This window comes from Dromiciops gliroides, chromosome 4 (genome assembly GCF_019393635.1).
Source record: "Dromiciops gliroides isolate mDroGli1 chromosome 4, mDroGli1.pri, whole genome shotgun sequence".
NCBI lineage: Eukaryota > Metazoa > Chordata > Mammalia > Microbiotheria > Microbiotheriidae > Dromiciops > Dromiciops gliroides.
This window is the reverse complement of record NC_057864.1, coordinates 481236117-481251260: the sequence shown is the minus strand read 5'-3', so window position 1 is coordinate 481251260 and position 15144 is coordinate 481236117. Positions and strand designations below refer to the sequence as shown.

The window sequence follows — 15144 nt, the reverse complement described above, 5'->3', positions numbered from 1 at the left end:
GGAGAGCAATTTGGAATTATTCCCAAAAGGCTATAAAATTGTGTGTATCTTTTGATCTAGTAACAATACTACTACTTCTAGGGAGCAGCTAGGTGGCACAGTGGATGAAGCACCGGCCCTGGATTCAGGAGGACCTGAGTTCAAATCCAGCCTCAGACACTTGACACATACTAGCTGTGTGACCCTGGGCAAGTCACTTAACCCTCATTGCCCCACCCCCCAAAAAGAACCTTCATATATGAAGCTCTTTTGTGGTGGCAAAGAATTGGAAATTGAGGGGATACCCATAAACAGGGGAATGGCTGAACAAGTTGTGGTGTATGATTGTGATGGAATATTCTTGTGTTCTAAGAAATGATGAGCAGAATGCTTTCAGAAAAACCTGGGACGACATACATGAATTGATGCAAAGTGAAATGAGCAGAACCAGGAGAAGAATGTACACAGTAACAACAATATCATATGATAATCAACTGTTAATAACTTAGCTATTCTCAGCAAAACAATAATCCAAGACAATTCTGAAGAACTTATGATGAAAAATGCTCTCCACCTCCAGAGAAAGAACTGATGGATTCTGAATGCAAATTGAAGGATTCTTTTTTCACTTTCCTTATTATTCTTGATTTGTTTGGTTTTGGTCTGTGTTTGGCCAATATGGAAATATTCTGAATGACTGAACACGTATAATCTATATCAAATTGTTTGCCTTCTCAAGAAGGGGGATTAGGTGGAAGGGAGAAAATGAATATAGAACTCAAAAAAAACTCTAAATGAATGTTAAAAAGTTTTGTTTACATGTAACTGAGAAAAAATTAAAATTAAATGTTAAAAAAGGAGGCAAAGTAAAGTGAGCAGAACCAGGTTAACAATATAAACACAATGACAACAATGGTATAAATAGAAATTGATAATATCAATGAGACAAGGGGAATGGAATATAGCAAACTCAATAATGACCAGCTTGTCCCCAGTGAAGAAATAGGTCTCTGGAGATGGGTGTGTGTGTGAGGGGATTTATGTGGAAAACTGCATATAATGAGATATTTTTTGATATGTTGGTTAGTTTTGCAGAATAGTTTCTTCCTGTTTTTCAATTCTCTTGCAAGATGAAGTATTCTATTTTGCTAAAAGAAGGGGAAGTAACTAAATAACAAGAGGATCTGCCCAGTTTAACTTCAGTTGGCTACATTTCTGACCTTGGACAAAGCCTTAAACCTTCCTGGGTTTCATTTTCTTCATTTTCAAAAAAGGGGGTTGGTATAGACAACTTTCAAGGTCTCTTTCAGTTCTAGGTCTGCGTTCCTATTTATTTGGCAATTAAAGCTCTCCACAACTGGGTTTAAACCAACCTTGTCCAACATGATTCCCCTTCTTGTATCTGTGGTTCAGCCAAAGTGGTCTTCCTGCTCTTCCTCCCATATACAACTCCATTTCCCATCACTATCCCTTTGCACTAGCTATCCCCCATCCCTGGAATCTCTCCATCTCTGCCTCTTAGAATTCTTTGTTTCTTATAGAGTTCAATTCAAACACCACTTGGGGTCTTCCTTGACTGTAAAATGTGTGTGTTGCTTAGAGTCTGTCTGAGCAACACACACATTTTACAGTTGAGGTAAATGAGGCCCATTGAAAGGAAATGATATGCCCACAATTACAAGGTAGTAAGTGATAGGGATAGGATCTGAACACAGGTCCTCTAAGTCCAAACACAGGGTTTCTTTCCTCTGCACCATCATAGTTTATGCTCGTTTCAGTGTATAGTGCTTGGAAATAAAGGCTTCAATCTGCATCCATCAAGAGAGCAAAGTCTTTGAACCACAAACTCTTCCCCAGCAACAACCATTATACCATCTACTTGTTGTTCAGTCATTTTTTTGGTCATGTCTGACTCTCCATAACCCCACTTGGGTTTTTGTTGGTGGTGGTGGTGGTGGTTCTTTTTGTTTTGGTTTGGTTTTTGCAAGGCGATGAGGGTTAAGTGACTTGCCCAAGGTCACACAGCTGGTAAATATAAAGCGTCTGAGCCCGGATTTGAACTCAGGTCCTCCTGAATCCAGGGCTGGTGCTTTATCCACTGCACCACCTAGCTGCCCCCTTGCAGGTTTTCTTGGCAAAGATACTGGAGTGGTTTGCCATTTCCTCCTCCAGTTCATTTTACATATGAGGAAACTGAGGCAGACAGGATGAAATGACTTGCCCAGGGTCACAGAGCTCCTGGCTCTCTATGCACTATGGTGTCATCTCGATGCCAATCTACTACATAAACCACCTACCATAGCCTGTCAATTCTTTCTTTCTAATGTCCCTTTCACACTTTTACCGACCACTTATCGGAGAGTGATAATCACCTAAAATATTTTAATAATCCTGTGTTTTTCCCTGGAGAGTTGGCATAATGCCATGGTCAGAGAGCTGACCATGAGAGCTGAGCCAAGAAGACCTAGGTTTGAGTCCCATTTTTGGCTGTGTGACCCTGGGCAAGTCACTTAACTTTTTAATGCTCCAGGCAGCTTGTTAAGACTGTAGGTTACAGAGAAGTGCACTTGTGGAGAGGATTCCCACATTCTGACCTCTGCTTCAATACATACTAGACACCACTGCCTGATGGAGCTTCCTGAGGAACAATTCTGATACTTTTATTCCCCTACTCAATGATGCTTCATGGCTCCCCACTGCCTTCTAAAAAAAGTCCCAACTTCTCAGCAAGTGTCTCCACCCTTCAAGATATAGTTGGCTTTGTAACCTGCACTGTTGTGTGTTATTGTTTGACTGACTCATGGGCATAAAGATTATTTGCCCAATAGGGGGCAGTCATGAGCCACGGCCAGGATCAGACAGCTCCTTAATCATACTTGTGGCTTCATCAAGGTTACAATAAGCCAAATGAGGCAACAGCATCCCCTTTCCAGGCCTACAATCCTCCACTCCCCCCTGCCCAAAGCACAGAGGCCCTCCCTGGCTGCTCCATTTGGGCTTCCCCTCCTTATTCAGCTAGGTGGCACTGCAACAGATAAAGTACCAGTCCTGAAGTCAGGAGGACCTGAATTCAAATCTCACCTCAGACACTTATAGTTATGTGACCTGGGCAAATCACTTAACCCCAATTGTCTCAAACATCTGGGGCCATCTCCAGTTGTCCTGATGTATACCTACTGGATCCAGATGGCTCTGGAGGAGAGAGGGAGGCTAGTGACTGCACAGCCCTCCCTCACTTCAATTCAGCACAAGTCATAACATCACCCCAATGTCATGGTCCTCTTGGAGAATGAAAGACAAACCAACCAACCTCAACACCACTAGCGTGGCTTCCTGCCACCACCATGTTTCCCTTCTCCTCCTTGTCCTCTCCATTATCCCTCCTGTCCTAAACATCATCGCCTTGGGCCCAGGCTAGTCCTGACTTCCAAGATGACAATCAGCAAACTCACTGTACTGATGGGCTAAGGGGGAAAACTACAGTCTACTCAGGACACTTCCTCCTAGTAGAAGATAGACAAGGAAGATCGGTCAGTTAACAAACATTGACTACGTACCAGGCACTGTGCTAAGTGCTGGGGAGACAAAAACAGTCTCTTTCCCTCAAGAAGCTTACAGTCTAATGGGAGAAGCCACATGTAAATAACTAGGTCGACAAGATCTATGCAGAGTGGAGGGAAGGGAAGCTGAGAGAGGAGGCACTTGCAGCAGCCTGGACTAGAAGAGGCTGCCTGCATAAAGTGGGACCTCAGCTGAGTCTCGAAGGAAGGCAATGTGTGGATTTTGAAACCAGGAAGACTTAGTTTCCAAGTCTACCTCCACTGAATACTAGGGTGTGACTTTAAACAAACAACTTCTCTGTGCCCTAGTTTCTTTATCTAAAAATTGAGGGGCTTAGGCTGGATGGGCACAAAGGTCAGGTTCTAAAATCTATGCTCCTAAGACCATCCTCCACCATCAGAAACAACCAAACCACAAAAACTAGTTAATAATCACACAAAGCTTGTCAAAGAACTAGCAACCACTGCTTTATAGAGTATTAGAAATGGAAGAGACCCGACAGAGCATTTGGTCTAACACCCCCATTTTATACAGGGGGAGCTCAGCAAAACTAAACAATATCGGAAAAAGTCTGACATGATAATGCTATACTCCGTAACCATACAACCCCACCTTGGCAAAGAGGCAAGTATAGGTGCTTTGTCCTATCTCTTCTTTGAGGCTAAGCTTGGTCATTAGCATTTCACAGCATTTTAATGGATGAAAATTCATTTAAAAAATCAAAACAAATCTTGAAGGCTGCTTCTCATCTCTTCACAGATGGATTACACACACATCAGGAAATGGACATTGGCCGATGTCTTCAGTGTGATCATTTCTTTTGCTTGACGGTTGTTCTGTGTTATAAGGGAGGCCTTTTACTTGTGGGGGGGAGGGGGAGATCAAGTTATTGAGTCATGGTATTAATGAAAAAAAGACAATTGATCAACCACTAAAGCACACAGAAAAAAAATAAAAGACATCTGAGGGCAGCAAATGGGGCATTGTTATGGCTGCCACGTAAATTAAAATTTTTTCTTCATTTTAATTAGGAAGTTGACAGTCCATGAATGTTTCCATAAACAAAGAAACAGAGAAAGAGACTTCTCTGTGAAAACATGACTACCTATCAAGGAGGTTTTTTTGTTTTTTAGACACATCGGAAATTTCCCATTTACACCTCCCTGCTTCTCTGTTTTCCTTACTGAGTCTCCTGCTCTCTACTTGTCAAAAACTTCCTTTGACTGAACATACACCTTTAAAAAACCGAATTGTCCATAACCAGAATTCAGAGCTGCACATGCAAATCCACTGGGGGAGAGGGTTATTTGTAGGTTGGAATATTTGTGTTTGCCAATGAATGTTAACTTCAGAATCCATTTTTCTAACTCATCTTGGCAGTTCCTGTTTGTAAGCAATGTCTGTTTGGGAAGGGGTGGGGCAGGGTGATTTCATCACCCTCAAAGGGGGTCCATTTTTTCTCCCTCCTTTGTGCTCCTGCATTTGCCACGAGGGTTGTTTTCCTGGCTTCCCATTTAGAAAGGAAAAAGAGACATATGACATCATCACCTGCTCTATTACCTCCCTTGCCTTGCCTCACCCCCTCTACCCCCATGTCTCCATCCTTCTAAGATCATAATTTCCCCCATTCACTATTTGCTTTGGCTTGGTTCATTGCAATGAGTGATGAAAAACACACTCACTGCAAATAAGGCATTTAACATAACCAGACACCCTGTTTTGTATGCATTCTCTCACTGCCATGGAAGACCTTGGGTGTTTCATTCCTCTTACTAATGGAAAAATGCCTCTTTCAGAATGAAGTAAGGGCAATGGAGTCTAGTAGATGGAGAGTTAGACTGGAAGACCTGGGTTCAAATCCTGCCTCAGACATTTATGAGTTGTCTAACTCTGAAGCCACTTCAACACTTGGCCCCAGTTCCCTCATCTGTAAAATGAGGTGGCTGGAGTAGACAATCCCTGGCCTCCCTTCTGGCTAGGTCAAAATCAATGATCTACATGGCTGAAATTTTCAGGAAAAACAAACAGATTTTTCTAGGCAGTTAGCTCAAATCTCACCTTCCTCAAAAAGCCTTTCCCAATCCCACTTAATTTTAGTGCCTTCCCTCTGTGATTAGCTTCTATTTATCCTGTCTCCATATCTTGTCTGGACAGAGTTGTTCATGTTAGATTGTAAGCTCCTTGAGAGCAGGGACTGTTTTTTGCCTTTCTTTGTATTCCCAGTACTCAGCTCAGTGCTTGGTACACAGTAGTTGCTTAATAAGTACGACTTGTTTAATTCAGATAAGAGGAGGACTGAATTATCCAGAGAGCCAGAGCTTAGAGATCAGTTTTGCTTCAGTTGTTTGTTTCTTTGTTTTCCAGTAGGGTCCTAGAGTTTGGGGGCTGAAGTGTACCTCAGCTATCTCCCATCTTCTTAAACTGTGAGTCATGACCCCATATGGGGTCGAGTAACTGAGTGTGAGAGTCATGACAAATCTGGCAACAGGAAAAGGTTACGTATGCCTATTTTTACATACCTATATATCCAGGACCGAGTAAAAATTCCTCAGGGGAAAAAGGGGTCATGCGTGGGAAAAGTTTAAGGAGTCCTGATCTATCCCAACTCTAGGAAAACAAAGCCCTGAAAAAGCAAGTGACTTGCCTGAGATCACACTACTTAGTGGCAGAGTCAAGATTAGAGCCCAAGGTTCCCTGCTCCGTCAATTATCATAAGGGCCAATGACTCTGATGCACGCAGTCGACATTTCTATGCAATGCTCACCTATTTCTTTGCCCAAGTATGAAGCCTTCAGGGATCCCGCGGATGAGACAACAGCGCATGTGCCCAGCTGCCCAAAGCTGTCTCTGATACTCTTCTCAGGCATAGAGTTTTCCCATTCGGAGGTGTTGAAGGGGAAGTCCGTCTGCTCTATCATGGTCACTTTCAATCGATTCGCAAGCTGACAAAGCAAGGCATTGACGCTGAGCTTCTTGGACTGACGCTTCCCTTTAAAGGTCACATTATATTTGTTCATGTGCAAATAGTTCTTCCTGACCTTCTGCAGTCGGGGAGGAAGGTTCTTGGAGGAGCTGTCCGCATCCCAGACCTTGGCATTGAACCTCTCAACCTGCAGTTTTTCTCTAGCGCCATTTGGAATGCTGCTTCCCCTTGGAGAGTCGGCCATGGTTGTGGCGTACATGGACTTCGGACTCACCCTCCTAGTCAAAAAATGCAGGTTCTTGGACAGCTGGAAGTTTTTCGATTCCAATCTCTGGGAAACAGAGTACCCTTTCTTTGATTCATTCCACAGACAGATGGTGAGGAAGAGGAAGAAGGCCAAGAGCCCATACATAATCTTTCTGAGGAAGTTGATAGGGACCATACTGAAGCATACAGTGTCCCTGGGCACAGGGTAAGGAATCACTCCTAGAAGTTGGAGAAGGGAAAAAAATAATAAAGATATTCTCAGTCATACAAAAGCCTTCTGTGGTCACCAAAACAAACAGCAGACTGGTCTTTCATCCCTTATTAAAGTAATAGGGAGGAAATGACCAAAGATGTCAGCCTCAGACTTCTGGGGGAGGTAGGGCAGGGGAAAGGGTAGAGTTAGTGGGGATGTTAAAAAAAGAAAGAAATGAGGACATCAATAAAAACCTTAAAACTACACAGAAAATAAAACAAAACAAAAATAAATTTAGAAGGGGATACAGACCAAATCAACCAGCCAGGGTGATTCTGTTATCACTTTGTTTTGTCAAATATATTTTACTGATATCTTTTGTTTATAGCTTGCCTAGGCTACCCCCTACCCATCTTTTCCTCCCTCTCTCTTCTCAGAGGGCCATCCCTTATGACAAAGAATTTTTTAAAAGAAAAGAAAAACAAGCAAGACAAAAAAAATCAGCAATATAATTTAATACATCAAAAAAATCTGACAATATATGTATGGCTCACACCTGTGGGCCTGCAGAGGATTGGGGGTGGGGGGTGTATCTTGCCAGGTATCTTCTTTAGGACCAAATTTTTTCTCTGTAATTTTGAACCATTCATTTTTTATTGTTTTGTGGTGGTTGTCTTCATTTACACTGTTGTAGTCATTATAGATACTGTATTCTTGGCTCTTGTGAATACCTTGTTAAATTTAATAGATGCTTTTATGAAAAAGGGAAAAAAACCACATTCCACTAATAGAATTCACCATCTTGTGTACCATCCTCTTTTTGTTCATCTCTATAGAACTAAAATATAAACATTTTTGATGGCTGTGATGTCAATATTTTTTTAAAAGAAGAAAAAACATGGCGGCTACTGAACCTTGCCATCTATTTCTGCGTGTAGCCTGTGGGCCTAATATTTGACACCTCTAGTACTGCAGACTCCTGTTCACTTATCAGTTGGATTAGATGACTGACGAGGTGGCTTTGGACTGAAATTCTAGGATTCCACGGTTAGCTATTGGGGCACTGGCTTTTGAATCAGGAAGACTTGGGGAAGACCTCTGAAATTTGTAACTTCCATGACCTTGAGCCTCAGTTTCCTTATGTATGAAATGAAGGCACTGGCCTGGAGGCTCTCTAAGATCCCTTCTGCCTCTAGATCAATGGTTTTTATGATGCTATGGCCAACGAAGTCCTTTGGAAACCAGGAGCCTAGAAATAGGCCCTTATAAAGGTAAGGGCACAGACTCCAGAAAGCAAGGCTAGTTCTTCAAAAGTTCTGGTAAATAGAATAACTTTCTAAGAAGGCACTTCCCTCTTGCTTTTGTATAGGTGGGAGACTTTGGATGTGGAACACAATGCAAAATGCCAGGCCTGGTTGATGGGATATTTAGTTTGATTGAACTGGTGTTCTTCCCCTTCCTTTTCTTCCTTGTTTGAAGGGATGGCTCTCTGGGGGGAGGAGGAGGAGGAGGAGAGGGGAACTGTAGTGGGAAAGGTAAATTGTAACAAACTTTTTTTTAATAAAAGAGAATCTCTTGCTGTCAATGCTGGCAGAGACCAATGAATCAATGGGATGGCCTTGAACCATCTCCCTGGAAATGGGAATGGCATTCAATTTTCTCCATATTTGTTGTGCAACTGGTTAAGACCTTTGAGTACTTTGAACTCAAACAGTGTCTAGTACCTTTAGCCAGGATTTGCAAGATGGCGCCCTTTGGAAATATTACTCAATCGACTAAAACTTGGTGAATCTAAGCAGCAACCACTGGGCTTCTTGGGCCTTCAGGGAAGCTGCTCTCTTCCAGTGGCGCCATCCTTGAACTGGGAATGTCTGATGAACTTTTCCCAGTCCCCCTTCCCTGTAGCGCCTTCCTTCTCTCTGCTGATTGTCTCCAGTTTATCCTGTCTGAATCTCATTTTTACAAAGCTTTTGCGTGTTGTCTCTCACAGGGACTGTCTTTTGCATTTTTTTTTTGCATCCCCAGCCATTAATACAGTGCCCAGCACATTGTTATTTAGTTCATTCATTTCAGTTGTGCCTCACTTTTCTGAGACTCTCTTTAGGATTTTCTTAGCAAAGATACTGGAGTGGTTTGCCGTTTCCTTCTCCAGCTTGTTTTTTCAGATAAGTGACTTCTCCAGGGTCATACAGCTTATAAGTGTCTAAGGCCTAATTTGAACTCTGAAAGATTAGTCTTCTTGATTCCAGGATGTGTTCTATAAACTATGGCACCACCCAACTACCCAGCACATAGCAGATTCTTAATAAATGCTAGTTGAATGACTGAATGATGAGGTTGGATTAGATAACCTCTAAGGTTGCTTCCAGCTCTAAATCCAGGATCCTCTGACTCCTCTGTACCTATTTCCTCATCTATAAGATGAACGGATAGAAGTAGGTGGCTTCTATGATCTCTAGAAATCTGTGATTCCCACGGTCTGGGTTCAAATCCTGGCTCTGCAGTGGATAAAGCACTGGCCCTGGATTCAGGAGGACCTGAATTCAAATCCAGTCTCAGACACTTAACACTTACTAGCTGTGTGACCCTGGGCAAGTCACTTAACCCTAATTGCCTCACCAAAAAATACCCAAAAAACAAATCCTGGCTCTGCCATTTCCTGCATGTATTACTTTGGGGGAAAATTACTTCATCTCAGTCTCCTCACCTGTAAAATAACTGGACTTTTAGGTCCCATCTGGTGCTAAAGCTATGATCTCTAATCCTAAATAGGCATAATAAGGCTGTCTACCCCACAGGGACATCATGAGGAAAAACCGAGATAATGTATATCCAAATTTTGGGTAAACTATGAAATGTGATACAAACACATAGCAGTAGAATACTCTCATCGTTGACATCACTATAGTAAACATCAGGCTCTCTGTCTCTCTTTTATTTCAGAAGCAATATTGCCCAGCCCTGGGAAGGTAAAGGGAGACTGGAAAGAGAATTCACTTTGCTGCTTGGAAGCTGATGGGAAACTCTATTTCTAATTTAAAGAAGGCAGAATGGAATAGTGGGGGAAAAGAACAGACTGGAAATCTGTAAATTCTCAAATTCCCTCCCAGTTCTAAAATTTCCATGACTACCCCCATAATACAGGAGTTTCAAAATTCCCAAAGTTTGCCAGGCAAACAAATGTAGCAAAGGGAAATGGAGGCTGAATATTCCCTCAGTCGAGACCTCTTTGCATCAGGGGGCTTGAAATTGAATGAGTATGTGATGCTCATGGTTGGGTGTGTTTGCACTTGGGAAAATGAGATAAAGCAGTGAAAAAGGAAAGTGAGAAGATGGTTCTCAGGAAGCTTCAAAATTCTACTTTCCAGGGGACCTTTCATCTCAACCCAAGGAATTATGGAATTCTAGAGCTATCTTATCAACAAAAAGGTGCCCCAAAGGACCACCACTGGGAAGACCCAAGAAGACTATAAAACCATGAAATTCTAGGAGGAAGCCAAACAGTTGATTCCACTCAGGAACCAGGAGCTGGAATGCCCAGAAGAGACTACTGGATCTAAAAGCGGAATTAAGGAGTAGGCTGCATCTCCTTTTGGCAAACCCTAATCCCACCTGCCCATTACCTGCAATTGGTTAATGCCCTCAGACCAGTAGCAAGGTGCTCACATCCTCAGGAATGGGCAGGGTTCTCTTTGGAGACAGATGGCCTCCCCATTTGGGCTTGAAGTTCATTGTCCTAACACAGATCATAAAAGTATCTGCAAAGGGAAAGAGCCGTTGTGAGCTGTCCTGTCCCTGCCCCTAGGAAGGGGTGGAAGGGGCTGGACCTGGATGGCTCAGGAGGGAGCAACAGGTGCCTTCACCAACTCAGAGATGAGGGCTAAACATTAACAGCACCAGGGTTTCTCCCTCACTATGGGTCTCTGGTCTTTGGATCGTTCAAGGGGGACAGAGTTAGTATCTGGCTTATCTCCCATCAGCTGGGACTGGGGGACTGATGCAACATGGAAGAGCTAGCACATAGACTGCATTCTCACTGACACATGAAGAGTCAGCCTCAGACCTAGGAAAACCTGGGTGCAGGTCCTGCCCCTCACATGTGCTGCCTGTGTGACCCTAGGCAAGTCACGGAACCTCTCGATGTTCTATGTGACTCACTAATACTGTAACTTTCAGAGAAGGTGCCAACCCACATTGGTAGGTGGAGTTTCTTAATCCAAGAGATCCTGATGAAACAACAGAGCTTAGAATGAGGGGTTGATGAGTCCCCAAAAGAACCACACAGCAGAGCTGTCACGCTCTACTTAAAAATGATAATAATAGCTAATATTTGTATGCACTTTAAATTCTTGTGCTTGAAGAACATCCTGAATACAATTCATACCCCGCTTTGTACATATTATTTCATTGGAGGCTCACAAAAATTTTGTGGCGTAGGTGTTGTTGTTTTTTTAAATAAATTTACATTGATAGCTTTTGCTCTTATGTCACCTCCATGTCCTAGTGTATCCTGCCCTCTCCTAGACTGCCATCGTTATAACAAAGAACAGAAAAGGGGGCAAATGATTCAGCAAAACTAACCAACCAACTGTAAAAGTCTTAACATTTTTGTTTTGGTTTGGGGTTTTTTGCAGGGCAATAAAGGTTAAGTGACTTGCCCAGGGTCACATAGCTAGTGTCAAGTGTCTGAGGCTGGATTTGAACTCAGGTCCTCCTGAATCCAGGGCCTGCACCACCCAGCTGCCCCCAGTCTTAACATTTTATGCGATGTTCCACACCCAGGGTCCCCTGCCTCTGCAGAGAAGTAGGAGGAGGTGCCTTCATGTAGCAAAAAACTAAACCCCAAAAGAAACAATAGAAAGGGAAGTCTCTGTTCTATCCGGAAGTCAATCTATCCACAATAAGTCCTATTATTGCCATTTTGTAGATGAGGAAACTAAGGCTAAGAGTGATAGAGTGACTTGTCCCTGAGGACACACAGCCAGTAAATATCTGAAAAGACGACAGAACTCTGGTCTTTCTGACTCCCAGTCCACTGCTCTATACACTAAGCTACATTGCCTCCCAAAAAGCCACTTTACAGCGTGAAAGTCAAGACAGACCTTAAAGTGAGGGCCTGGGCTCAGGGAGAGCAAGCACTGAACTTTTGTGACCTGGACTGCAGCAGCCTGGGGGCCCAAGCACAATCAGTGGGGAAAACAAACGTGAAATCGTGGATTTTCTTGGGACAAAGACTCAGCTCTGGGCACAGATCTAGGCTATAGCACAAGCAGCTGAAGGGTAAGGAAAACATAAAACTGGCATCTTCTTTGGACAGCCTTCCCTCGATCCTTCACCTATCACTGTGTGTGGCTAATGGGTGTGACCATATGGATATATAATAGAGATGAAATAAATACAGTGTATCATGGGGAGAGAGGCACTAGCAGCTGGGGTCATTGGAGGAAGGGGCCTCAGAGGTCATCTAACCCAAGTCCCTCATTTTACATATGAGGAAACTGAGGCCCCGAGAGTAAGTGACTTGTCCAAGGTCCCACAGGTAGTAGATGGCAGAGGAGGGAATTTCACCCAGCTCCTGGAGTCAGAGACCTAGATCTGGAAGGAAGCTGGAAGGAGGCCACCTAGGTCAGTCTTCTCTTTTCACACCTAAAGCCCTAGGAGCCTGTGACTTGCTCAAGGTCACAAAGTAGTAACAAGCATCAGTGACAGGATTTGAACCCAGGCCCTTTGGCATCACAGCCTATGGTTATTATACTATGATATATTCCTTCAAATGCACTTTAGCGGGTGAATGCCTCTCTTAACAACATGGTGCCCAGTACAATTCTGCAGACGGAGGCCAAACAGAGCAGAGGTGAGCAGGACTCTCACCTCTCTTGCTCTGGGAAAAATAAGTGTGTTATTATTACTATCAGTAGCAAACCTAAAAGTATTGAAATAATAATAATATAAATAATTAAAATAAAAGTGATCAAATTAAATAAATACTAAAATAAAAATGCTATGATAATGCAAGTTTATGATAACTAATAATAGCATTTAGGGAACTTCCAGGTTTGCAAAACTTCAAATATATTATCTCATTTGATCCTCCTCACAACAATCCCGTGAGATGGGTGCTATTATCAATTCCATTTTACAGACAAGGAAACTGAGGCAAATAGAGGTTAAATGGATAGAGGGCTGTGCCTAGGGTCAGTTTTCTCATCTGTAAATGAGGTAGTTGGACTGGCTAGTCTCTGAGACTCCTTCTGGTTCTAAATCAATGATCCCATCTTTCAGAGGAACAAGATGAACAATATAAGGGCAGCCTAAGACTGCTCTGATCTCATACACTGTTTTCATTTCTGGGAATAGTTATTTTCAAAGCACTGGGACAAAAGTCAAAGAGACTCCGAGACCAGAGGTCACACACTGTAGGAAACCATCTAAATAGTTAATGGCTCAGTATCATTCAACCCTCTTCCTACCAGATGCTGCTGAATCACAGGGCATCTTCCCTCTGAAAAGTCACTGACTCCCCACTCTAAAATCTGGGTCCTTCTCTTGGTTGGCATCCTGAGCAGCCATTTCCTGGTCAAGGCCAAGTCTGTACCACATCTAGCTGAATGCTGAGGTACAGGAAGAAGGCAAATACGGCTCTCAGTCTTAAGGAGCTTCACTCGATTCCAGGTTATTGTAGCCCACAAAAAGAGCAGGGGTCAAGTTTGGTGACAGAGATAAATAGCTTTTGTAAGACACAGCCTACATGGACATATGAGATGTAAAGAGACAGAGAGAGATAAGAACTTGAGGCAAGATATGCTAAAGCCCAGAGTGATGAGACAGTGAAGTGCTGCAGGAATTCCAAATGGCCCAAGCTCACTTAGGCTGGGGGAGCTGGGAGTAGGGGTCCAACTGCCTCATTTTACAGACCAGGAAACTGACTCTAGACCCAGCCTTTTATCCATTTCACCTCTATTTGCCTGCCTTAGCATCCTTCTGTCTCCCTCATTAGAACAGTGTTCCCATTCCCAATCCCCCAGCATGCCTGTGTGCACACACATACACGTACACACACACTTGCTTGAGTGTTTCCAACTCAAGATTACCATCTGTGTATTCTGTATGTATCTTCTGTGTTCTGATATATGTGTTTGTGTGTGTGTGTGTTTGTGTATGTACAGGTGTTGATCGATTAACTGAGACATCAACCCTTTTATCAGGCATGTTATAAAGAAGAGCATTGCTTTGAATGGGGGTTGGACTGGTGGTTTCTCAGCTCCCTCTCAGCTCTGAGATTTGGTGAGTCTGAAATGAGGGAGAAGGGACAAAGGGGGCTAAGAACAGATGAGTTTCCATCTACAAAGCATCACTTAACTCTTGGTGGCTAAATGGGACAAGTCTTGACCACTGCCCAATGAGTTGCCATCCTTCTGGAGAAACTGAGCAGCATCGACTTTACTATTCTTGCTCTGAATGAAAATGTAAAAGGACTTGCAGCTACAGAGAGGGGTTTCCTCCATAAGACAGATGAACAAGGTGACCACGTTGCCTTTGTCATGGAGCCCAAGGTCCCTTCAAAGGCATCATCTTGGTTTGGACAAACCCAAGCAAACAGATCTGGCCTCTAAGTTCCCTTCCAGCTCCTTTGATCCTGCGATTTCTCTGTATGCATTTAGATCTTCAGTCGATGAGAACAAAGGACAAAGTCAAATGAAGAGGAATCCTGGCACTGTTTATGTAATGATAGTATCTCTGATCTGACTTGCTGGAACACCTTGGTGCTGCCCCAAAGCAGGAAATGGACAAAAGTAAATATAAAGATTTGCCAGGAAAGTTTCATTGAGGTAAAACTATCCATAGCAAGAACCCAGACCAAAAAAAAAAGAAAAGAAAGAAAACAAAAACCTTGTAACCACCTCAGCCAGCAAACATTTAGATCTCCTTAATAAACAGGGAGACTCATCAGTCAAGAATGTCAGTTATAGAGTACGAACTAGTTGCTAAAACATGCAGAGGAAGGAGATGGGAGGTTAAACACTGAGGTGCCTCACATGACAGTGGAAAAGAGGTAAGAAATACTCAAACACCGAGCAAGGTGAATTCTCTGTACAGATTGCAGTCATGCAAGATTCCAGAAGAGGCAAGACAACGGATCTAATGAGATTCAACCTCCCCTGAACCCAGACAAAACAAAACAAAACAAAACAAGTGAATGAGAAATCCATAGTATCTGGAT

General features: G+C 43.0%; 1 protein-coding gene across 4 annotated transcripts in view; it reads right to left on the bottom strand.

The window, feature by feature from the left end:
• The window catches only part of ST6GAL1 (ST6 beta-galactoside alpha-2,6-sialyltransferase 1), a 128252-nt gene that overhangs the window by 23003 nt on the left and 90105 nt on the right, over positions 1-15144 (bottom strand). For 3 of the 4 annotated variants that reach the window (XM_044002103.1, XM_044002104.1, XM_044002106.1), the window contains one exon: positions 6305-6949. In XM_044002103.1, coding sequence (XP_043858038.1) covers positions 6305-6949 — 645 coding nt within the window. Of the gene's footprint in view, positions 1-6304; positions 6950-10546; positions 10749-15144 lie in introns of those variants that run through there. The other variant, XM_044002105.1, reaches the window with a different exon arrangement.